Below are 27,142 nucleotides of genomic sequence, written 5' to 3' on the forward strand. Positions count from 1 at the left end.
AAACTTCCCTGTGTTGGTTACTTCTCTGTGGCTGTTATAAAATGCCCTGACAAAAGCATCTTAAGCAAGAGAGAGTTCATTCTAGCCCGCCGTTCCAGAGAGATTGTCAGTCCTTCATGGTTGGGAAGGCAGGAACAGGAAGCCAAGGTCTTTACATTGCATCTATACATGGGAAGCAGAGAAGGGGAGAGCAGGAAATGGAGCAAAGTCATAAACCCTGAATACCCACTCCCAAGGGGCATAATTCTTCTATTAAGACCCCTCCTTCTTAAGATTTCATAACCTCCCCACAAACAGTGCCACCAACTAGGAACCTAGTAAGTGTTCATATGCCTGAGCCTACCTGGGATTCTTCTCATTCAGAGTACCACTGTCCCAGAATAAGAGCAGCTACCATTTAGAGAGCCTTAAGGCATCAGACCAGTCCACACCCAACATTCCTATTTAATCTTTATCAGAGCCCTGTGAGGCAGGCACTATTCATGCTGCCACTTGACTCTGGAAGAAACCAAAGTCCACACAAGCAGTGAGCCCATCGAAGTAAGCCTTTAAAGGTGTTTTTAATCAACAGTCCTTCTTACTGTCTGTCATGTCCTACACACGGAGTACGAGAAGAAGAAAAAAACAGGTGCTTGCTGCTGTGGCATTTCAGATACACAGGGAGCAGGAAGTATGCTTGCTACAGAAATAGAGTAGATGACAGCAGTGGCCTCCTAGGGAAATAAATACGAATAGTGGTGGGTGCACAGGGCAAGTGGGTATAGACAGCGTCAAGCATCCCATGGAAGTGCATGCACAGAGATAGCCAAACGTGCCTGCTGGAAGTAGGGGTGGGCTTCATCGAGTGCGAGCAGACTCGGATGTTACCTGTGAATGCTGACGCTGCCATTTCTCTGTCCTCCCCTCTGCTGCAGGCCTGTCAGTCCTGCAGAGAGTCTTGGATACAGCCGCAGAGAAGAACTGGCAGGTAACGGCTGTCAACATTCTGACAACCACCGAGGAAGGATACCGGATGCTCTTTCAGGACCTGGAGAAGAAAAAGGAGAGGCTGGTGGTGGTTGACTGTGAATCAGAACGCCTCAACGCCATCCTGGGCCAGGTAATGAAGGCAACAAGGACCACAAGATGGGAGCTGGAGATGACCGGGGAGAAGATGGGTGTGCTGCTCCTGTGGGTGCTAGAAATGGGGGACTAGAGAGGGCTCCTGAGGAAGTGAGACTTGATGCCTTTCATTTCACATTCTGTGAGTCCTAAAACTTCCCTATGAGACTTAGTGAAGTAGCAAAGCCTATGGGAGCCTTGCTACAACACTTCAAACCATCCTCACGCTGACTGACCAAGACCTTACATCTTGTGCTCCGATTTTAAAGTTCAATTGCATTGTCTCCTAGAACTTACAGAGCCAGGGCTGCAGACAGATTCCTGTGTTCGGCCTAAGGCAGTGTCACTCACAGATCCAGCATTGGGCAGCACATGGCCTTGGCCAGCTGACCTATTTTAAGGGCCACCTCCTTCTCCTGAGCAATTTCTGCCTCTGGGAGTAGGAAGGATCGTGTACCTTATGAATAGGTTCTGTAACCTCAATGGCTTCAGCCAACCAACCCTAAACTGTTTTTGCTCTGGTATCAGAATTGGAGAAAGCACCACATCCCCGCCAGGAATGCCTTCGTGTAGATCACTGTCTTTTTGAGCTGCATTTGTGTATTTGGATGAACTAGCAAGGAAGAGGCTCACAGTTGTGTCTGAACAGTGCCATTAAATGAAAGACGGGCTTTTAAAGTACTTGACAACATGACAAGGCTAGTTAATGGCTCTCAAGACCCTGGACCCCCCACGGGGAACGCTGCCACCAGATCAGCTATTCTGAAGCTTCCACAGCAGAGCAGGGAGGACTTTGAAAGCTCTGGGCTCTTTCAGTCATTACCCTTGTGTGTTCTGCAGTGTCAAGTATGGATTTGGGGTTTGCTCTTAAAGAGAAACCAGCACAAAATTGTTTCTATGGTGACTGAAGTCCTCTGACTGTCCTCAGGTTACTGAGCACTAATATCCAGGTGGGGTGTGGGACACAGTGTAGAATAATTGGTAAAGGCAGAGTTTCTGGAACCAAACCAGCTAGGGTTAGGCTTCCAGTTTTTGCTAGTTTGCTAGTTTGGGAATCTGTTCCCATCTTAAATCCCCACTGTAAAGCAGAGCTTATGTTGACTTCCTCTAAAAAGGCCTTTATGAGGACTAGAAGGACCAGGACATGGAACATACTTAGGTCTGCCCACAGGACATGATGTGTGGAAATTCTGCCCATTGCTGCTATTCTTAGTGCCAACTGTGCTGGCTTCATGAGTCATTTCCCTCTCTAATGATCAACGGGTTTATCCGAGAGATAGAAATAAAGGGTCCTACTCTGCAAACCTGGGGGTGGGGGAAGAGCTGGGATGGGAGATGGATGGCTTTGACATGTCCTTTCTAGAAAAGTGGTTTGTCCTGAGCAGTGGCATGCTGCCGTTTTCTGAGTGCTCACAGCAGAGAGAATGCACTGGTTTAGGCTCTTCCATGTAGGATATGTGTCCTTACACAATGGATCCCATAGCACCTATCAAGTCCCCTGTTATAGAAGAGGAAAAGGTTTCTGTCTGCTTGTTACATTTTTGCTTTGTTCTTCAAAAGTCTCACAGCTAACATAAAAAAGAAATCAGGCAACTGGATTTGGTGATATGGTCCAGTGTCTTCAAAATGTCGCTTTCTCCAGGGTTGAAGCAATAGCTCAGAGGTTAAGAGCATTAGCTGTTCTTGCAGAGGGTCCGGGTTTGGTTCACAGTCACCAAATGGCAATTACAGTCATCTTTACTCTAGTTCTAGGAGACCCAGCTCCCTCTTGGGCCTCCAGGGACATCAGGCACACATGTGGTGTGTGCCATACATGCAGGAAGAACACCGTGGGCATATTTTTTATTATATTATAAAAAATATTATAAAATACAACTTTCTGAAGTTAGGGATGTGTCTCCGTTAGAAAAGTGCCTGCTGCATAAGCATGAGGACCCAGTTCAACCTCCATCACATACCCACGAAGCTGAATGGGGTGACGCATGTTTTTAATCCCAGTGCTAGGAGTTGGGGATGGGTAGTTGATCCCTGAGGCCCACTGACTAGTGACTCTAGCTTAACTGGGGAGTCCCCTAGGTCCCAGATTTCCAAAACTAATCAAGAAAGAGGCTGAGGAATGACACCAAAGGTCAAATGTGCAAATGCACCCATTCACAGGAACATGCATACACACACACACACACACACACACACACACACACACACAAACACACACATATTCATATGCATATACACACAAAGACAACATGGAACCCAGAATACAGTTTTCTTACTTGTACATCTATGGCTACTTCCTCTGTCAAGAACAAATATTTATTTCATCAGGAAGTGACTCATTTGGCAACTTTTTTACATTGTTGTTTATAAACACTTTAAATTATTTCATTCTAATAGTCTGAAAACAGAGATCATTCTACTAGTTCGAAAACAGAGACCATAATTGTGAAAGGCTCCTTGAGGCCTCTTGATTGATAGCTTGTACCCACATTTTACAGCTGACGGTGAGGATAACTATTAAATATAAAAAGAGACATGATAGAGGAGCATCAGAAATCATGGGAGGAGGGGCAGGATGGCTGAAAAGTGAGGAGAAACAGAAAGACAACTGAACCAACAGGGAAGAATGGAATACAGCCCGCCTGCCTAGATGCTCCACAACAGGGGGAAAAGCAAAGATAAAATATGAAAATATGAAAAGGAACCACAGCACTCTACCCCAGGAAAAACTTATGGCTTTCTGAAGCCTCCAATACCACAGTTTTTGAACCCTCAAATTAGTTTTGGTTCTGGTGCAGCCCACTGCTCCACCAGTGGCCAGGAGTGGAGAGGGGCTCCAATTTTCTACTCCTTGAGTATCATGAGTTGTGATTCATACTGTCTGGAAAGGAAATCTATCCTTTAGGACTGAACTACCCTTTGACTCTGATTACAAACAAGAATTACTTGGAGCCCAGGAGCAACCAGCCACAACTCGAGTACGGAAGAAGATTGGGAGGAAAGGAAGGCCTGATGTCAACATACCAAGAATTTCAGGCTTGGTTGACACAGGGAAGCGTGTAGTAGATAGCCTTGCCCTTGGTAGCTAGAAAGGTGAGCTCGTCATTTGAGAATAATGGCCAAGATGTTAGCTAGCCCTGTGCTTGTGGCGCAGTCTCTACGCTGATCTAATGCTCTGCTGCAATGCTCACTGAAGACTCTCGGGTTCAAAGTGGATTAATTAACCTTCACAGCTTCATCCTACCAGTAGCATGTTTAATGCTGAGCTGGTTTTGAAGGAACAAAAACTGACCTGCTGTGTGGATCTCGATCGCTGTGTTTGCATCTTCTTTTCAACACACATGGGAGACACCCGTTGGGCTAGAAACTAGAAGCTACAGGGTGTAGAAACTGGAATATCAGCAGATGCAGAGAATCAGCCCAACTCATAGACTTAGAGTACACAAAGAAATCAAAGGGAGAAGGACATCGTCAAGCACAGGAGTACAGTACATCATGAGAGGAATAGATAAAATTCCAAAACTCTGGTGTGAGTAGGAGACAGAGAGAAAAACACACAGTGACTGATTGGACCAGGAACACAACCAAGAAAATCCAAGAATCAGCAATAATAATAATAATAATAATAATAATAATAATAATAATAATAATAAATCATCTCCATAATAACTCTAAATATAAATAATCATAGTCCTAAATGAAAACTGACTGAACCCACTTAATAAAAACAACATTCAATAATATATTGTCTATCAGAAACACTATCAAAAGACACAGATTGGAAATGATAGGAAAGAAGCCAGTACACCAGGAAAATGGGTCATACTTGTATGTGATAATGCAAAGCTAAAACCAGGCAGAGGAAGTAAAGGTCACTGCCATGTTACTAAATGAACAATCTGTCAGGAAGGTATGCATCAAATCTTGGTGCACACAGTTCATAGAAAAAGCACAACTGGTCAGAAGTGATCTGATAGGGCATAAACAACAATGCCAACTGATCCCACTCAGGAATAAGTAGATAATTTTATTTTTAAAAAAAAAACAACAGCAAATGAACTTCTAAGTTAAGTTGTGCCATAGCCAGAGACTTAGACAAATACAAAACATTCCACCCGTCAGCTACAAAACAAGTTCTCTTCAACAACCCATGCAATCTCTGAAATCAACGATATTTTAGGCAAACAACTAAGTTTCAACAAAATAATCAAATGCATTCATTGTAGAATAGCATATCACAGTGAAATAAAACTAAAATTCAAAAGGGAAAGCATGACATAAACTATAAAAGAACGAAGAGTTTGTATAATACAATCTCAGATCATCAGTGCTTTGTTGAGGGAAGCAGGGGGAAATAGTTTCTAAATCCTAGAATCAAATGAAAAGAAAACAGAATATCAGAACCCTTGGGCTGCAGAAGTATAGTTATTGGTCATTTCATTAAAATTTAAATTTCAGATTAATAATGATACACTTCAAAGTTTAGAACAATAGAAACTATGGAACCTCAAAAGCAGTGGAAATAAATAACAAAAACCAGAGCACCAATTGATAGTGAAGACTAAAATAACACTACAAAGGGGAAAAAGAAGGAAGAAGGAAAGAAGACAAACAAACATAAGTTTAGATTTTTTAAAAGAAAACAAAATGAACAAGCCCTTCCATAAACTAATCAAAAGAGACTAGAGATGGACGACCCACACCAGCAACAATGGAGATGAAGGGGGGAGGGGCATTCTAACAGACACCAGTGAAATCCAGAGGACGGCTAGAGAATACTTAAAAACTTGTGTTCTGAACATACAGAAAATCTAGAGGAAATAACTGAATTCCTAGAAGCGTATGACCTACCCAAATTAAATCAAGACGGTAAAAACAACTTCCTCAGATCTGTATTAAGCGACAAAAATAGAACAGCAGTAATGAGTCACCCAACAAAGAAAAGCCCAAGACTGGAAAGGATCACTGCCAAGTTCTATCAGATCTTTAAAGAAAAGCTCCCAAAACTCTTCCATAGGCTAAAAAGGGAAGGAGCATAACCAAAGTCATTGCATAAAGCCAGTGTTTCTCCGACATCACAGCCAGATATGCATATACTGGGGGTGCAGGGGATGGGGGAGGACAGAGAGATGGTGAGGCTGACTAAAGACTAATTTCCTTGACAAACATCAAAAATTCTGTGGTTACCTGCATAAGATCAAGCTAAAAGCCCATCATAGATGGGGAGGTGACCTTCATGTGCCACCCTTTACTGAGAAGCTACCTGTAGTTGAAAGTTTTCGGGAGAGACTCATTCTTTTCTGAGGATGTAGACATTGATAGAGTCTCCACACTCCAGTGGGTGGCCCCACGCGGTGCACGGATGGACAATTCTAACTGGACTTCCATGGGTTACATAAATAAATAAAAAGACGTGAAGTTGTGAGAGGGTCATGTTGGCAGAGATGTGGAGGCAGTTGAGAGGAGCAATAGGGTAGACCTGATGATATCACAATTCATGTTTTACATGTATTAAATTCTCAGGAATAAAGAAAAATTAAATGTTTTTTGGTAAAGTGATTATAAAACTAATTTAAAGCCACATTAAAAAAGATCAGATAGTATAATCAGGTTGGTTTCTCTCAGAGGATGCAAGGATGATTCAACATATGCAAATCAATCAAGGTAACACAGCACACAGAGAGATGCACAGACAGAAGTAACATGATCATGTCAATAGAGGCAGAAATAAAATCCAGCATCCCTTCATCATAAAACCCCCAATGAAATTAGGAATGAAAGTAAGATACCTCCATAACTGTAATTTTGCTACTGTTATGAATCATAATGTCAATAGTCTTAGAGACAGAGGTTTGCCAAAGGGGTCATGACTCACAGGCTGAGAATTGCTATTTTAATATAACAGAAACAAGATCCTTTCTGAAAGTTGTTCTAATAAGCCCACCTACAGAGTATTAGCAAGGAGTTGCATAGCTGTGCTGAGCTATAAATGCCACAAAAGACAAACTCTCAGGACAAGTGTACTTATCATAATTGCCTGTTCTCCTATGTATTACTCTGTCACAGAACTTTTAAAAATTTGAATTATATCATACATACCTCATTAGGTATGCAAATATTATATGCATGTATGAAACATGATGATGAGACCCATATGTATTATGATGTAAAGTATAATATTTTTAAAATACACATGTATGCATATAGTCATATTCTCATGAAATCAATTACCCTAAATAAAGTGAAATATATTTAAATTCATAAAAAAAAGAAAGTAAGATACCTCAAAACAATAAAGGCTTCCCTGACAAACCTACAACCAATGTTATACATAGTGGGGGTTGCAGAAAGCATTTTCTGTAAAGTTGGGAATGAGATGGTGGTGGTATCCACTTTCTTCATTCATTTTAAATACAGTGTTTGGAGTCTTGGTGCTATAAAGCAAAAGAGAGAAATAGAAAAAATACAAAGTAGAAAGAAATACGTCCAATTATCTCTATGGACCTGTATTGAAAAGAATAAAGATTCTATTAGGAGACTCTTTGATCTGATAAAAATATTTCAACAAATTGTAAGGATGTGAAAACATACAAAGTCAATAGCTGTTCTATACATCTATAATGTACTTGCTGAAAGATGAATTTTAAGTCCCATTTATACTTTCGAAATAAAAATACATAGGTATTAGCTCCCCTGTCATTGCTGTGGTAAAATATTCTGACAGAAAACTCAGGGAAGAAAAAGTCTATTTTGGACCACAATTCCAGATGGATGGACTCCTGTCGTGAAGAGGAAGGCAGGGAAGGCATGGCAGCAGAAACAGGAAGCCAGACGATCACACAGCAACTGCACACAGGAAGCAGGGAACAGGGAGTAAGAGGAGGCTATAATGCTCCAAAGCCCACCCACAGTGTGGCACATCCCCCAGCAACATTACACCTACTAAAGACTCCATGGCCTCCCCAAATAGCACTGTCAGCTGGCACCAAAGTGTTCAAACACATGAGACTACGGGGAACATTTCAAACTCAAACAGAAACAACCCAGGAATGAGCCTAACAGGGAGTTAAAAGGCCTCCATAATTAAACCTCAAAACGTTGATGAATAAATGAATAAGACAACTAGAGATGGAAGAGTCCCTCCCTCCCCTCACTCATGGATCAGCAGAATTATAATGGGCAAAGAGCCTCAAGTGACTTCCAAAGCCAGCACAGTCTCCATATAAATTCCAAAGGCCCCCTTCAGAGCAATAGAAAATGCAGCACCCGGTCTCAAATTACATCATAGGGCCAGAGTGGCCCAACCTTCATGGTAATGGCACAAAAACATGACAACTAAATGATACAACATTGAGGCTCTAAAAATAGACCCATGCCACCTAAAGTGTGGTGTCAGAAACACACATCAGAGCAAGAGCAACCTCGTCAGCCAGGGGTGACTGGGAAGCTAGATTCCTACAAGTAGCCAAATGAGTGTGGGGAGATCTCTCTCTCTCTCTCTCTCTCTCTCTCTCTCTCTCTCTCTCTCTCTCTCTCTCTCACACACACACACACACACACACACACACACACACACACACAGAGTAAATAAATAAATAAATAAATAAATAAACTCAAAATAGATCAAAGACCTTCATTCACTTAAGACCCCAAACTCTGAATCTGCTAAATGGAATTGGAGGGAAAACCTTTAAACGTAGGGATTGCCCAAGGACTCTCTGTAAAGAACCCCCAGTAGGTTAGGGCCTGACAAATGGGGTTGTGCACAATTAAAAATCTCCTGGACTTCAAAACAGACAATTAGCAAGGGAAGAAAGAGCCCCCAGAACAGGAAAATAAAACCATTCACTATTTATCTGCTAGGAGATTAAAATCCAGAACTTACAAGGAACACATAAGGCTCAATACTAAAAAACAAAACAAATCATCTGATCAATAACGGCAGCATTGGAGCGAACAGACTGTTCTCAAAAGAAGTATAAATAACCAAGAAATGGGCGGAAATCTGTTCAACATTCTTAGCCATGAGGGAGAACAAACCAAATTCACACTGAGTCTCTGCTCGCTCCAGTCAAAATGGCTAAAACTGTGCTGGTGAGATAGCTCCAGAGGCACAAATGCATGGAGCAAAGCCCAGACACCCAAACTCGAGTCTTAGAAAGTACATGGTGGGAAGAGACAACCAACATCTCCTGCAAGTTGGTTTCTGACCTTCCTATGCACACACACTTGTGCACAGATACACACAAAATAAACAAGTGTGCACTAAAACATAAAGATTCTTTCTTGGATAAAAAACGTAATAGCTGAGATGAGGAAAGCGATGCTGGGTATGAGGACTCATGCGTCTGAGTTCCAGCATCCAGGAAGCAAAGGCAGGCAGTTTTCTGTAAGTTGGAGGCCAACCTGGGTCACAGCGTGAGTTCTAGGCCAGCCACAGCTACATAATGAGACCCTGTCTTGGAAGACAAAAGAAGAAAGGAAACAAATACTACACCTGCTAGTAGTAAAAACTTATTTAAAAAAAAATAAAGAAAGAACAAGGCACACACTACTTGTGGGATGTCAACCAGCCAGCATGACTATTCCTCAAGATTTAAAAATGAAGTACAATACAGTCACACCGAATGCACCTGTGATTGTCACAGAGATGCAGACACTGTGCTTAGTCCAACGTTGTTCACAGTAGCCAAGGTGCCCAGCAACAGATGAATGAGTGATGAGTGTGCTGTATGCACCAAGGAGTTTCACTCAGACTGGAATAAGAATGAAATTCTTTCATTTGCAGAAATTGGTCAGAACTGGAGGGTATCCTATTAAGTGAAGAAAGGCAGGTTCAGAAAGCAAAGTACTACAAGTTTCTCTCACAGGCAGAATACAGATTTTAAAACATAAAAATGTATAACTTCAGGGGCTGGAGAGATGATTCAGTGATTAAGAGCACTTGCTGCCCTTCTGATCTCCATGGTCACTGCATGCGAGTGATGCACACTTATCCATGTAGACACTCGGGTATAGTATAAAATAAAGATAAATTTATATAAATTTACATTGATATGGAAATAAATAAGCCCAAAATATCTATGTATATAGCAAAGAGGGTTATTTGGATAATTTTCTTTGCCAGTATATAAGACACTAAATGATATAATCCAATCACTGGGGACAAAATAAATTCGAGGTGCGAGTCATCCAGAAGCTCCCAGGGCCATCCATCACACCGACCTGTTTTATCATCTCTGTGGTGTTTATGGCCTGCTGACATCTTCTTCGTTCATCTATTTATACATTTACCATCTGGCTTCCTCCTGAAATGGCAGCTCAGCTCAGCGAGGTCACTGGAACCTTGCCTTGCTATCTGAGATATGGTCCAGCACATTACCCAATGCTTAACATGAAGTCTGTGGCCAGTGGGTGTTTGTTGAACCAATCACAGAAGGCTGTAGATAGGGGTGAGGTGAGAAGGTATCCAGAAAACATGCAGAGAGTTGGGGAGACCTGCAGGGCCCATTCATGTATAGTCCATGGATAAAGAAAGTCCAAAGAACATTCACTGGTGATAAGGTTCGTGAGGTCACTGAGGGGAAGGACCCTACCCTCACAATATCCTTTTCAGTAAGTGACTTTGCGTGCATTTACCTGTGTCCTCCTCACTGTGGGAAGCCTCCCACACCAAATACCTTATTCTATCCCCTGTTCACTGTGCACCAGCTTCACGCTGTCAGGGTTTGATAAGTACTTTTGAGGTAAAAATGAGTCAAAGTAATAAGTCAGCCATTGGATAGGACCAGCATGGAAGCCACCATCAGGTCGAGATGCACACGTCACTCTTTTATTGGTCCAACGTCATCTTCCATCGATTTACCCCCTGCTTCCTTCTGCATTCCTACGTTGCAAATTTTTTCCGTAGCTACACTCCCTGAACGTCATGGGCTCTGAAATATCTTTTATTTGCTGTTTTGTCTTTATTGGGAGCTGAATGGGCTTTTGATAAAGGTATCTCCTTGTTGAAGAGACGGCAAGCCATTTGACAAGGAAATGGAAGAGTAATGAAGAATTATTAATAAAACCATCCCCTTGGTGGTTTCTGAGCTCCAGTGTCTGGAATCTAGCCTCACCACTATTCCAGTGTGAGCATCGTGTGAGCATGCATTCAATTATTCCCCACATGAAAAAAAAATGTGAGCCGTTATTCGCATACATCCAATTAAGGAGATGTCTGAATGTGGATTTTAATAACCTTGAGAATGTATTCAGTTAGGCCAGGAGCTTGGCTACCTCTCATATATTTCATGTCTTGTTGTAGCAGTACATGGGGAAGAGTCATCAAGCAGGGTATACAAACCCAATTCGATGATTTAAAACAAAAGAAAGGAAGAAATAGATCAAGTTAATACCAGGCTTGCCGTGGCCAGAACCAAGGTGGGCGACCTCAACCGTTCCTCGTGAGTGGTGTGTCAAGCCGTCCCGGCAAACCTGGGGAAGCTCTCGCCATAAATATTTTCTCTGGCTTCAAGATAATTTCAGATAGTCAGCATTTGCAGTGGGGGAGGGGAGGGGTTAGGGAAAAGAGTCAAGGGTTAGAGTGTTTACAGTATAAATGTGAGGAACAGAGTCCTGAACCAGGACACCTGCATCACCCACCATCGGTGCCTGGTACGGATGTTATAGTCCTGTGTGCTCAGGACAGAGAAGCCATGTTGTAAGTAGCTGGTGGACACTGTTTTTGTCACTGTCGCTGTCTGTGTGACTGATGAGTACCCTCCCATTTTGTCTTTCAGATCGTGAAGCTAGAAAAGAATGGCATCGGGTACCACTACATCCTCGCCAATCTGGTGAGTAGAGCAGGACAAGCTGGCTGGTCCTGTGCTCCCCACGCCTGAGCCCGAGCTTGCCTCACACTCGCCTGATGTGAACCATGAGGGAGGACGGGGGCAATTCGCTAGGACATCGCTACATCTCAGAGACACCAAATCTAACTTTCCTTCCATCCTTCTGCTCTGGTTTCTTTTTTTTGTTGCTGGGGGGGGCCAAAACATACCTTGTCAAAAAGTAATTTAAGGGATGAAGGCTGTTGTTTCAGCTTACAGTTCCAGGTCGTCATCCATCCATCCCTGTGGGGAAGTCCAGGAAAGAATTTGAAACAGCTGCTCACTTCCCATCCAGGCTAGAACAGAGAGAAATGGATGTAGGGCTGACTCGCTTGCGTGTGCTCAGCTCAACTTCCCCACGAGTTCAGCAACCCCTCCCCCAGTTCGGCACCCATGCCGCCCACAATTGGTTGGGTCTTCCCACAGCAATCACTTGATTAGGAAAGAATCCCTCACAGATATGCCCAGAGGTCAAGCCAATGCAGGCAGTCTCTCACTGAGACTCTCTTTCCAGGAGACAACTATGAACTCTCTTCCTGTGTCAAGTCAACAGCTGAATCTGACCATGACAATGGTCACAGGTCCCCCTTCAAACTGCAGCGGACTGCCCATTGGGAGATAGCTTGCTGGAGGCTGGAATGCAGGCCCTTATCCCTCAGTCTAGCTCCCTCTTAATAGCTCTGGCTTTAGGAAATCACCACATCTGGCAATGGACATTAAATGTCTGGATCCAACTGGTTTTGAACTTAATGGTTGTTTTACTACTCGAGAGTTCAGACATTTAAATCATAATTAGGCTAAAACTGACAAATCTTTAACCAGGAACTGTCTTAGGGTGTCTGTGTTAATATCAGTTTAGAGAGCTTTTTGGTTTTTTTTTTTTTTCATTTCATATACAGTCTAGATAAGCTATGTCTTAAAAAATGTTTTCACTTTAGCACACTGCAGCTGTTTATTGGGTGCCATTATTTTACATGCCACAGAGATGGCTGGGTGTTTCAAATCTTTACATACTGCATCTGTGTAAGTCGGCTTCAGCAATTGTCTTTCCTGTCAAGTCTAATTTTCTTGTGTCATGGTTTCCACTTTTATCTTTTATGTCATCAGTGTTGATTCTTCTAGCCCTTAGCCTCCATAGTCAAACGCAATATTCATTTGTACTCAGACCCATAGTTTAGAGACTTTCTTAAGATTAAAATCCATAGACTACACAACACCACACACTAAGTTACAGCGCTCAACTCTATGGTTCTGTGTAAATTTGTGGGGTTATGAAGCCATCACACCTTCATTTTAAACACTCCACCACCACCACCCCAAAAACACCCATGCTTGTCAATAGTCATTGCATGGCTCACTCTCCAAGCTCCTCCAGCCCCATGCAATCACTAATGTACATTCTATCTCCGTGTATCCCTTTTGTATTGCCAGACAGTAGTTCATTATAGAGAGCCTGTTTTGCACATCCATTACACAGCTGATGGACTTCTAAGTCATTATCATCTCAGGGCTGTATAAAAACTGCTGTAAAAACACCTGTGACATACATCTAGGCAGGGGACTGCTGGGCTGTGTGCTGAAGTCTGTGCTTAACACTATCATCGACTCCACAGTTCTTCCCCAAAGTGACTACAGCTGCCATCAAAACCTGAACCCATAACACACACAACTATGAATCCATTTCCATTGATGTTCACTCCTTGTTCAAATTGTCTTCACTGTCCTTGTCTGTCTTAACTTTTCATGTTCCATTCAGTCATGATGTTTACCAGGTTTTAATTTATAAAAAAAATTTAAATGCTAAACTTACTGAACTAAACATATAGCCATGTTCAGTTTTAGTCAGGGTATCTTGCTCTGAGTGATGGAGAGAGAGGGGTGAGGAGGGGGAAGGGGAGAGGGAGAGGGAGAGAGATTCGGTATTTTATACTATACAGTGCAAAAGACATCATTAGTTGAATTAAGGCACATGGTCTGTGTCTAAATGTGGGGTCCAGACATCTGTCTAACCCTTAAAATTCTGCCCTGCCTGCTCGACAGCCTTAGCCTGGCTTTCTCTCTTTCTAGCCTCTAAACCTTCCTTGCCTTGGATGCCCCATTCAAAGTCAGGGTTGGAACTCAGAAGGGCTTAATGGGAAAGGTTAATTTAGACTCAGGTGTCAATGGCTAAATCCATCATCTTTTCAAGATATTTGCATTTTAATGAATGATGTCTGTTTGGAATCTTTATGGGGAAGCCAAACATCTCAACCACAAAAGACCATTCGCAAAAATAGAATTGTTCTTAAGAACTAAGGAAACCAGGGGATGGGGATTTAGCTCAGTGGTAGAGCGCTTGTCTAGCAAGCGCAAGGCCCTGGGTTCAGTCCTCAGCTCCGGAAAAAAAAAAAAAGAACTAAGGAAACTTGTGATATCCTTCATATTCCAGATCCACAGTGCTGAATGGGACCATGGAAGTCAGTTCCACCAGATTCTCTGTTACTTGTAGGAAAACAGAATCATCAAGGGAGTGTGGTCCAGCCAGTGCCATGCAGAAGTAAGCAGTGTTGGTAGGCTAGCGCCAAAGTTTAGTGACAACATCTGATGTTCTAGGACACCAACTGTTTGGGAAGACACAGAACATGAGGCATGCACAGTTACCTCTGTTCAAATCACAGAAACTATCCACTGTCCTCAGAGCCTTTGAAGGAAGAACCCACCACCAGCCCTCATCTGTCACCAAGGGACCCCTCAGCCACAGCATCCCTAAGTCAGACCCTCAGGATACCCTATCCTTCTGATCCACATTTTTTGTCTTCTGACCTAATGAGTTCTCAGATCCTCACAACTGCCACTAATCGGCTACAAATTGCAAACACCAACCAGATAGGAAAGACTGACGTGTTCCAATAGATTAGCTGATAATTAGGCTTCAACGTCCTAATTAATTCAGTTTGAAACATGGTAGAGGATGTGCTCAGTTTCCTTTCCCCTTCAGAGGAATATCACGATTTATAAGATGATAATTTTTAGAAATTCAGCCACATAATTAGCTGGCTGCTGCATGGAGATGGCCCTCTTCTTCGGGGCATGGAAGCTAGGGTGCAATTATAGATTAAGGAACAGAAGCCCTTTGGAAAGAATGAGCCTGATTCGCAGTCCTTTCTATTGGGTCAGAAGGTCTGGGCTTCAGAGCAATCCCCAGCAATCTTCCCTCTAGTCACTTGGGAGAATGCTGTGGGATTCAAATCCCCAACAGTGGCTTTCAAAGCTGCCTGAGGGAGGAGGGAAGGAGAATAGATGGACAGAAAGGCTTACGAAGAAGGAGTCCGAAGGATCTAAACCCTGCTTTGTGCCCCGAGATGTCACTCTCGCTTGGCAAGCTTTCTGCTAGCCACCAAGCCTCAAACCTCAGTTTATCCATTTGTCTGTTAAAAATAGTAGTCCTCTATCTCCTGTGGTTGTCATCAGGAAAGGACCAAGTGTATTGGCTGATGATACCATGTCTTAAGAAGTCAAGTGGACCACACTGGTGGAAACCATTTCTAAAATATTTCTTTTATATTTTGAGATTATAATTTAATTAAATCATCCCCCTTTCCCTTTTCCTCCCTCTAAATCCTCTCAGGTACCACTCCCTACTCTCTTTCACGAATAAAATATATTCATAGATACACCCTGATCGGTCATGTTACTTACATGTATGTTTTCAGAGCTGACCCTTTGGTGGTGGATAACCAGTCGCTGTGCTATTCTTCCACTCTCAGCCTTTCTTAGTTGTCTATATGGGGTTGAAGACTCCTGATCTTTCCCCATCTATGTTAGCATGTCTACTGCTGTGATCCTTGTTCAGCTCATGCTTGGGCAGTCATGTTGATAAAACTTTACGGGGGTAGCTTCTGATATTCCTAGGAGATACAATCCCCCAGCAAACTCTTTGTTCCTCGGGCTCTTATATCTCCATACTCTCTCTTCTACAATGATCCCTGAGCCTCAGGAGTGGGAATTCTGTCGTAGATGTACCCACTGGGACCGGGCTTCACAACTCTGCGTTTTGATTGATGTAGCTTTCTGTAGTGGTCCTCATCTTTTACAAATAGAAGCTTCTCTGAGGATGGGTGAGGACTACATGTATCTATGGGTATAAGGACAAATATTTAGAATGTAGTTAATAGTGGCTATAACTTCTTGAAGATCCATGACTTTACTAAGCCTCGGTAGTAGCTAGTTTTTCAGTACCAAGCATGACCTCCCTCTGTAGAATGGGCCTGAAGTCCAATTAGAGAGCTGTTGGTTACCATCAAAGTATGCGTGCCACTAGTGCATGTATAGGGTTATTATGCCATGTTGGTCCTTGTGGTTCATATGTATGTATCTTGGCTGGGTAGGACTGTTGGTTGCTTTCTTCTTTTGGAAACCTGCATGGTGCCTTTTGATACCATGAAAACTAGTCTTCAGAGAATAGGCTTCCAGATCAGTTCCACCTCTGGGGCCTCTGAGTCCTGCATCCGAAGTGCATGATACCTTCAGCAACAGGGACTTACCCTAGGTGAAAAACTCTTACTAAGAATTTCTTTGACTAAATCTACCTGTTGTGTATGCTCATGTATCACAAACATGTGTGTATATGTGCACATACATGTTTATACACCTATTCTTCATTTACATCAGTGACAACTTAGATGAACATTAATGCAACACCAGACTCTCTCTCAAGTGAACTTGAACAATGCAGACCAGTGCATCACTACACCTTCACTTTCCCAAACTCATTCTTTTTGAGATATAATTCTTGTTTTATACCATTTTCCTGCTTAACATAAATAGTCCATGGATTCTTGATAGGTCCACAGATTTGTACATTTCCATAATCAGATTTTTTAGAAATATAATACTTTTCTTCATTCTTTAAGAATATCATAAGTTATGCAATATGTTCTGATCATATTTTCCCCAATGTTTCTCCTACCTCCTAACTGCCCCCAGATGCACCCCTACCTCTCCTCCCCACCTTTGTGTCCTCTCCTGTTCGATATTTTAATAACCTACAGAGTCTAATTTATATACTATATATTCCTGGATAAGAGACCCTATACTGGAGCATGATTTACCTACCAGGAGCCACAAACAGACTTAAAGACTTGCCCCAGAAATCATCAGTTATTAATATTTCCTCAGCAATAGTTAGAGATAGGAGTTTTAAGCCTTTCCCCTGTCCATGCTGGAATACTGAAAGACCTGATCTTGTTCAGGTCCTCTTCAGGCAACATCTTTGTGGGTACCTTGATCCTGTTTCATAGCAAATCCTCCCACCCTCTGGTTCTTATAGTCTTTACACCTCTACTTTCAAGATGGTCCCTGATCTTTGCAGGCAGGAGCTATGCTATCCATGTTCCACTTGTTCAGAGAACACGTGTCCTCTGCACCTTGGCCAGTTGTGAGTTTCTGTGCTAACCACTGTCCACTGCACAAAGCAACTTCCTTTTCAAAGTCTGTGATCTGCACTGACCAATGGGTAAAGACTTTAGAGGCCAGTCATTTAGCAAATAGTAATAGGTTATCCATGGTGCTTAAAAGCTCCCCAGCCTTGAGTTCTTGGCCAGATTTACAATTTCAGGCATGTGTCTCCTCCCATCCACCATCAGTTTAAAGTGTCTTCATCATATGACTGAGAGAGAACTCTGACCATTGGCCATCAATCCACACCTCACCTTTGACTCATATCTATCTTACCCTGCCACACCCCAGCTCAAGACAACCACACACCCCCCCTCTCTCCCTCCCTCTCTCTCTCTCTGCTTATCTACTCCAGAAACACATTTCCACACTCTCCATCTAACTCTGATTTTATATACTGACCCTCTTGATAGGCCCTTGCTGCTACCATTATAATGACCTCTTCAAATAAAACAAAGGTAAAATGACTTCCCCAGGGTCACCACATTTATGAAAAGCAGGGCATGGGCTTCCCCACATTTCACAGAAGCACAAAGGTCATGTTCTCACTACTGCAACCTGTGACACTTGGGCATATAATAGTTTGGGGAGACAGGTGTAGGGGCAATCCCCATCAAGAAGGTGGAGTTCAGTGACAGCAATAAATCCAGAATGCAAACTCAGTGCAGTGTCACTCAAACTATCCCTTCTAGTCTAGAAGAAGCTGAGAAAGGGATGGTGGGCTCTGGCACATGCTGTCTTTATGAGGATCTTCAGATCCAGGGCAGCCAGCCATGTATTCAATATGGCTACCACTGACTACAGAGGCATTTAGAGTCGGAAGTTTTGTCCATACAGAAGCTAGTTTATACCCCCAGCTTAGTTTCCTCAGCCTGAGAAGAAACTGTTCTTCAGTCTCTTGCTCACCCACACTGAGGGATCTGTAGGGTCCTTCTGTAAGCCCTAGCTCACCCACTCTCCTTCCCTTAGCACCATATGGGTCACATTTGCCTCAGAAGCATCTGTTGAAGGAGGCAGGTGGTACAAGCACTGATGAAAAGGATAGTTCTCCTATTGGAAAGACTTGGGTTTGATTTCTGGCTTGTACTTATCAGCTGACTGGCATTAGTCAAATTCCTTATACTCTCTGAGCTTCTGTTGCATATGTCTAAAAAAAAATAAGAATATTAACTACCTCCTCCAGTAATACTATGAGAATTAAACAAGATGATGATTAGGAAGTGCTTAGATTAAGTAATACATGACCCCAAATGGGCACTTAATGAGTGTAGGTAATCACCACCATAATTACCATTATCACTGCTGCCGCCATCACCACCATCATCATCATCATCATCACCATCACTAGTATTCCTATCTGCCGACGAGACTCCATCTTGAGGTCCCTCGGGCCCCTCCTACATCAAACTTCATATCCTAGTTATATGCTGCCGTAGCCCCAGGTACCTTTCACTTACCTTAATTGAGATTAGGAAAGCCATGCATATCTGCATGATGCCTTCTTTGCTGTTACTCTAGCATGCATGAGGGCAGCACTTGGCCTATTTCATCTACTGCTGACTTCCCGGGGCCCTGAAGAACGAGCTGCAAAGAGTGAGTTTCTTTGAAAAGTTACTGAAGGAAGGCAGGAAGGAGTGAAGAGGTGAAGGGTTGAGCTGGTTCCTCGCGAACATTCGCGCTCATGCCTCACCTACGTACAAACAACATTTTGTGTCTGATAAAATAAACAGAGAAGAGCTGGAGAACGGCTCAGTGATTAAAGCCTTGTGTTAGAACTAGAGTTTGGATCCCCAGAAACAGTGTGAGTGTAAATAGATGCGGCAGCCTCGGAAGATGGAGCTGGGATCCCGTGAGCAAGCAGGCTGCTAAGACAAGCATGTCCAAGAGCTCTGGGTTTGATTGAGAGACCCTGCCTTAACCTATAAGGTGGAGCAGCAATAAGATTTCTTCCTGCTATGATCCTCAGGTCTTCACTTGCACGTCCTTCTACCTGTTCACGCACCCACATACATGTGAGCCTGTGAGCCCACCAACATGCAAACATGTAACATTAAAAAAACATTTCTGCAGAAAGGGCAGGAATGTGAATCTAGTTATGAATACATGAGTGATGGGTTGATGGTGGGCAGGTCTTCTCACCCACTCCCTGGGAAGGGCCTGCCTTTCCCCATGACTTTCTCCTTTGCTCCGTGACTAAGTGAAGTCCACTCTTTTGTTCCCTGGAATGGCGCTGCCTACCTCTAGGCTGACCCTGACTACCTCAGGGCTCTGGTAGTCTTCATAACCTCTGCCAACAGGGCACGGCCTGCGTTCTGCTTTCCCTGCTCAGTTCTGGCTCTAGGGCAATGTGTGCTGTCCTTTCACACACCCACCTTGAACAACTGGAAATGCTTGTGACTGGCTCTTTGGTGTGTGTACTTTCAACCCAGATTTCTACTGTGCTCTAGTTCTTTCTCCCAGGATGTGATTCTGACAACTGACTAAGCCATATGGAGTTGTTATGTCCCTTGCCTGGTACTGCTGGGCTCATGAAGGAAGCCCTATGAAGTACACACCTTCTCTACTCTGGCCCACAAGCATCCTAATCTTGTCCTGCAAATAGATCAGATAATGTTAAGAGGCGAGGGGACAATGTCTATGACAGTTACACAGACCTACAGAAATCATCTGAGACATAAGAATATGACATCAGAGGAGAGGAACTTGGAAACTCCAGGATATCCAGGCAAGATCAAGACGAGGCAGCCACCACACACCAGCATGGGAGAAAAAACTGTGCCCTCTACCTAGTTTCAAGAACCCGAGAGAGCTGGGACTGAAGATCCCTAAGAACTCTTGTCTAGCCAGTCCTTCGCTTTACAAAAGGGACACTCCTGCTTAGAGAAGCCACCTAAAAGTCCCTCAAAAGATGGGCTGGGACTGCAACCTGGAGTCCCCAGTGTTATTTGATACATAGTTCTTCTCAGTAGGTTTCAAATTTACCATTTCTTTATATTTCCATCCATTTTACACCATGCATTCAGTGCATACTTTCTATATGAAGGTTTGTAAATGAATAAATCATCATTTTACAAAAATATGTTTTTCTAGAAGTCCTACCTGGCTTTCTCTGCATAGGAATGTTGAGATTATATAGGAAGATATTGGTTGAGGTCCACCCAGTAATTCTAGATGTAAGAAGTCACCTTGTGCCAAGTGAGTTCAAAAGGTTGAACTTACTCTGAAGTTTGTTAGGTCAAGAGTCAGCTACAACCCCAGTCAGGGCAGGAGTAAGATGATGGCACTCTCTGGAAGACAGAACAATCTCAGACCATGTAGGGCACCTCCAAGCCTTGCATCGCCTCAGGCTGGGGACCTTCTATCACAAACTGTCAGCAGTTTATCCTACATCTCAGGACTGAAAAACATCTGCTGATCTTGAGTAACCTTTATATTATTTCATTTGTGGTGGACATGTGCAGGATCAGCCTGCTTTTGAGTCTGCAGATATCCAAATATGCATAGAGGTCTCTTCCTCCCTGACTTCAAACAGCACCAAACAAGTCAACACTAGTGCTTTGTTCCAACGTGGATGGCATGTCTATTAGCTGATTTTTGTACAACTACGACATTCTGTTGACTGAAACCGTGGAAGCTTGTGTGTTACCAGAGATTATATGGGATAAGGGTGCCTTAAAGGATTGTCTTGTTAAAGTGGCTAAAATGGGGAAATGTGAAGATGTTTATGCAAAGACATGGATGTTTGAGGACACAATCAAGTCGTCAGCTGAAGAGTATTTCACAGATTCCTTTTTATCAATATCATTAGCATACACCTGTGTGATCATAGAATTGTAGACAGAGCCAAAAGCACCCTCAGGAGAGAAGTCAGCTGGCCCAGAAGTCTCCACACTTCGGGGGTTGAAGTTCTGCTTTTAGATGGAATCTTGTGGAGAAGCCTACTGTGTCAAAGATTAAAAGCAAGGCTGTCTTGGCATTCATAGGAGTCAGAGGTGGGCCTCTGTCTTCTTTTCCTTCCCCTAATATAGCATGGTGACCACTGACCAACATACCATGGTAACCCAGCCTGTATCTGGGACATATCTTGAAGGGTTATTGATCTGACAGGTGTCAATAATTACAATTACGTGCATGTAAAGGTTAAGACATACCCTAGAAAAAAGAGTTCATGACCTTCAAAGACAGGGCAAGAAATTAAATGAGTATCCCTAAAACTCCCTTCCTGACACTTTTATCTCTGACCTGGGTCACAATAAAATAGGTACACAGAAAAGTCAATCAAAAGACCCCTTTAGTCCTTGAGACAAAGGCAAGAGGCCAGGCAGTAACAGAATTGATGCTGAATTGAGGAAGTCAAGAACAGAAAGAGAGTTCTGTTTCCTCACTTCTCTGCATGTTCTTAACATACCACCTGTAGTCATTTGAATAGATTTGCCCGCCCACCCCTAGACTCATGTGTATGAATGCTTGGCCCATGGGAGTGGCACAATTAGGAGATGTGGCCTTGTTGGAGAAAATGTGGGGGTAGGCTTTGAGATCTCTATGCTCAAGCTCCGCTCAGTATGGAAAGAGAGCCTCCTCCTTCTGGCAGCCTTCAGAAGACATAGACTCCTCTTGGCTGCCTTAGGATCAAGATATAGAACTCTTGGCTCCTCCAGCACCATGTCTGCCCTCACACTGCCATGCTTCCCACCAGGATGATAATGGACTGAAACCCTGAACCTGTAAGTCAGCTCCAACTAAATGTCGTCCTTGTAAGAGTTGCCTTGGTCATGGTGTCTCTTCGCATCAATAAAACCCTAAGACACCACCCTGCACTAGGCACTGTTTGCAGAGCCTGTGGAACTGTGGTCTTTGCCTTTGAGGAGCTCAGAACCTCTGATAACAAATAAACATAGAAATAAAGGGCCAAGAAGCTAATGCTCCACTTGGCAGCATACATCAGAGGCACTGAAGTTAAGCAGCCTCATCCTGGTCTCTGAGAGACCTCCTCCCTCATGGCAAGCTGAAGCTTCCTGTCCCAACACAGACGCCTACACAGGATGGGAGATGAATAAACAGGAAGGTAGGTGGCTAGAAGCCAAGCCCAAGAGTCACCTTACCCTCTCCCTCTCTCTCTCTAGCCACACTAGTTTGAAAGAAGCCAACCCCCTAGGTTTTCTCATTCCCAGTTTGCAAGTGTTAACAAAAGGACCTGCTTCTGGATGTGGCTACAAGGTTTAAATGTGATCATCTAAGCACTGACCTCATGGAAACGCCTGCTACCTTGTTTGGTTCAGGCTGATTCATAGAGAAAAAAATGCAATGGCTGCTATTATCAATTTAACAAAAGTCAGTCTCTCCTGAAATCTGACTGTTCATCTGTCTTGCTTGGCAGAGCCGTAGAGAACAAATTTCCCACCTCTTCCCCATGACAACCCTCCCAAGAGTCGAGCACATCCTTCGCCTACCCTCTCAGTCTTCCATTATGTTTCAGGCTAATCCTCTCTGCTCTTGCCAACCCTTCCTAATAGAAGGAGACTTCAAACTGTTACAGTCCTGTGACTGCTCTCCTCACAGAGCTGTCATCTGAGATATTTCCCTGACAATTTGGGGGAAACTTGACACGTTCAACCTGTGCCATTCAGAGTATAAAGTACAAGTTGGTCTTTTTATTTGGTCTGATCTTACCTCCTCTTGATGTCAAGGGGCTGGGATGGAAGGGCCTTTCCCCATGAGCTGGTGCTGGTTTAATAAGCCTTCATCTTGATACTAAACCTGAGCATTTTAGAATGTCCCCTCTCCTTTCTATTGGATGTGATGCAAGCTCAGACAGGATGGTAAGGGCCAAACAGCAGGTGGATGACCCTCTTTTAGGGATCGCAGCATAAAGGAAAATGTACTTTGAAGGCTAAGCCTGACAGCCTGAAAGTACTGTGCTATCGCTGGGGAAAAGCCTTAGTCAGTAAAGCGTTTGCCTCACAAGCTTAAGAATCTGAGTTCAATCCCCAGAATTTACACTAAAAAGTCAGGTAGCACTGTGACTAGAATCACAAAACTTGCTACACTCACAGCCTGGTCCTCTACCAAGGGCTGTCCCTCAGGCCCTGGGCATGGATGAAGGATGGAGGGGTCATTTACAGGCTCCAGATAAATCAGTATTTAAGATATATCTGCACAGCAACCAGAGATGGTCATGTCCAGGAGAAACCCAACAATCATGCTTACTGTTAAAGGCTGCTCTGGCCAGACAACATTTGTTCTGGGATCCTAACTGTCCATTGTTATGGGAGAGGCTTTGGTCCTCTTTTATTGTGGTAATGGATCCACCCTCCTAAATCTAAAGTCCTGTGTTCCCCATGAGCTGGCAGTATGACACGTTGGTAAAGAAGTCAAATTGTGTGTGGTTAGGGAGTTCACAGAGGTTCTGAATCAGGTCACAGCAGAAACCGAGGTGAATCCTTTCAGTGTCTTATGCAAATGAACTACTGGAACTACTGTCCGGTTGTCTCTCAGACCACACATAGGATTAAGCTGGATGACATAAACAAAACATTAAAATGGCTTGGGAGAGGAACCAGGAAAGACTTGTAATATGCCCCAGGATAACTCTTGGCTGCTTGCTTAATTTTCATTTTTCTACAGCAGTAACCCTACAGTCCCCAAAAGGTGGTTTAGATCAAGTTAGATCATGTACAAGAAGTGGTTATTTTGCCTACTACCATCGTTTTATTAGTCTTATGAGCTGTGCTTCAGGACTATGCTGGAGTCCACTGCTGACCCTCAGCCCCAGGCTAAGAGATGGCAGAGTAAGAGGAGCTCTTGGACCAGACTAGCATGTGATTCGTCAAATGCTACCACCTCCCCATCACCCAATCCTGTGCCTTCACTAACCCCTTCTCCCAGGAACTAACAATGATAGCCAACCAGAGAGTGCAGCGGCTTTATTCAAGGTTTGTTGTTATTTTCTAATGCATTTAAAGGGTAAAAGTTTATGACAGAAGTGTCTAAAATATAAGAAGCAAAATCCTGGGGTTGGGGATTTAGCTCAGTGGTAGAGCACTTGCCTAGCAGGCACAAGGCCCTGGGTTCGGTCCCCAGCTCCGAAAAAAAGAAAAAAAAAAGAAGAAGAAGCAAAATCCTGCATTTTCTTTCTTTCCCTATCCCCGATACTGGGGTCCAAACCAATCTCAAGTTTCTTAGAAGTATGAAGTTACACCTTCCCCATATTCAGTTATTCTGGCTGTTTCTTTCACACATTTACACACCACACCTGCTGCACCTCTTTGTTCTTGCCTCATCAACCCATTGCCACCTATGGCTCATTGGCTATGAGATGGAGTATTTCAGATCACCCCTCAAACTTACCCAGCCTCTTCTTAATGCCTGGCGTTATGCTATTTTTGTTTAATTCTTCTGATAATTATCTTCATGGTTTTAATATATTTAACTTTGAGTCTTGACTCATTGGCATTAACATTTTGCCAAAACCAGAATCTCCTGCTCCCTTCCTGGAGCTGCGGATTGACAGTCCTTAGGGGTAGCTATTCTACAAGCACCCTCATGTACACCAGGTAGTCCACGTGTCCCTCAGATTAAGAAGCATCCTTAAGCCTGCACTTCTTTAGCCATGGCCTCTGCCTCTGGATAAAGATACGAGGCAGTACATTCTTCCCATCTTGCTTGCTCATCGATCATGGGCAGCCACTTACATATAGAAAGAGCTACTGAAAAAGCACACAGAGACAGGATGATGTGACTGCCCCAGGAGTACCTTCTTCCCAAAGTCCCACATGGCCCAGGCTGGAGTGGACTTCTTACGAAGCCAAAGACTTCTTAATCCTCCTACATCTACCTTCTGAATAATGCTCTTACAGGCATGTGTCACCAAAACACTTTAGATAACAGTCACTCTTCAAAGAGAAACACCTGGCTCCAGGACTCAGGGGACAGTTAAAGGGTAGAAGATCTAACTTGGGGTGACAAGTACTTGAAAAAGCAAATACCTGTAGCCTTTGTCATTCTTTTTTCAACAGCAATGGTGTTTAGAGCAATGGAATCAGCAAGTGGGGGTACATTCTCAAATATGCAGCATGGCTTGAAGAAAATCATGACAGTGAAGTTTAATAGCTGAAACTTTTAAAGTGTTGTAATTAACAACATGGCGTCCTTAAACACATTAGATAACGGTATAAATAAGATAGATAAAGAAAATGCACAAATAACCAAATAGTACCCTCATGGGTTTTTAATAAAATAGAAAAGGAAATTGGAAAATGATTTAATTAAGCCTATTTAGTAGACATACTGGGGAAATAGAGTTAGCTGGATCTCACAATTTCCTAGCAGGCAAAGAGTGAGTGCCTTTATTTCCCTTCTTAATCAAGACCACACTTCTCTACTGACCAAGTCTATGCTCTTGCATTATGGAGAAATCAAGCCTGGTGACTATGAGTCTCTTTTGTGATTAGGACATCCTAGGGGTCAGTGTTATAATTCCCAGCATGCAATCTTGCACTGGAGGGGAGACGTCAGCTCTTGAATGTACATTGACCCAAGTGGCTTCCTGGTTATAGTTCTTGTGGTGACTGTCACAAAGGGAAGTGTGTATCTGTTCTTTTTCTGGGTTATGATTGTGGGGTTGGAAAGTCCCATCAGCTTGATTATGTGTGACCCAGGATTGGCTCTAGTAACATTGTCATCAGGCTTGCTGGTGACAAAACTGAGCTGTGCTTCTGTTTGAACAAATCACCATTCCACTTGGCCTTCATTATGCTGGGGAGGGAAGGTCAGTGGGGATGCCTCGGGGCTTGTTACAGATTGCGAGTGACAGGATCTGACCATGGGAGATAATTTTCATTTCATTCTCTCAATCGTTATTTTGCGAACAAGATGTTCTTTTTAAAAGTCTCTGAAGAGTAGGGAAAAATCTCCCAAGTGTGTGCTGGCTTTTAACCAGTGGCAAGACGGCTGTACCCTTACATTGTATATCGCCACCAAATGCAATTTGAGTAGCAGAGCCAAATCCTGACTTTAAGAACAGCTGGCTGGTACCGTTGCACAAGCCAGTTACCTCTGTGTCACTCTGAACTGTGGCTTTGGTACAAGTTAATCTCAACTGATTAAAATCACTCACTGGCAGCTGTTGTCTGCTGGTCATGTTTCCCCTGGCTAATTGGCACACCTGCTTGAGGGACAATCTCTAGCTTTATTCATTCTCATGGCAAGAAAGGATTGAGCATCTGCCCTGGGCTGGGCACGTATGGAGAGGCTAGGTGCTAGGACCCATCAGTTACCAGATGGAAATTGAAACTGTCCCCACCTTCATTCAGTAGTTGGCCTGTCAACGAGAAGAGAGAGGACAAAAAGAACAATGAGGAAAGATGCTTTCAGTGGTGACAGGTGCTCCAGAGAAGCAGTAGGTACGACACTGAAATGAGCCAGACTGAGTGTTGGAGGAAACCCAAATGGGGTTCTCCTGGAAGCAGAGCCCAAAACAAGACTTGAGGAAGAAGCAAGAGCTATGTGCCAATCCTGGAAACACAGTAGGGATGCACAGTAAAGAAGAGAAGGGATACACTGAGACACATTCCTAGGAAGTCCCACCCCTCACTTCATCTCTGGATGTCAGCATAGAACATTCCACCACCTTAGGCACCAGCAGAGGATGGCATCTACTAACTCCGCAGCTGTCAGTGGCATAGAGATGTCCCTGGGCATGTGAGCCCAGCATGCCTGGCCTCCTCTGCATGCAGGTG

The 27,142-nt window shown here is 43.4% G+C and overlaps 1 protein-coding gene across 2 annotated transcripts in view; it reads left to right on the forward strand.

Annotated features, from left to right (window-relative positions):
* Gria1 (glutamate ionotropic receptor AMPA type subunit 1) overlaps nucleotides 1-27,142 on the forward strand; it is a 318,504-nt gene that overhangs the window by 172,590 nt on the left and 118,772 nt on the right. For both annotated transcript variants that reach the window (XM_087573808.1, NM_031608.2), the window contains 2 exon segments: nucleotides 915-1,099; nucleotides 11,880-11,933. In XM_087573808.1, coding sequence (XP_087429934.1) covers nucleotides 915-1,099; nucleotides 11,880-11,933 — 239 coding nt within the window.

The sequence above is a fragment of the Rattus norvegicus genome, chromosome 10 (genome assembly GCF_021556685.1).
Source record: "Rattus norvegicus strain SHRSP/BbbUtx chromosome 10, alternate assembly SHRSP_T2T, whole genome shotgun sequence".
Taxonomy (NCBI): Eukaryota; Metazoa; Chordata; class Mammalia; order Rodentia; family Muridae; genus Rattus; species Rattus norvegicus.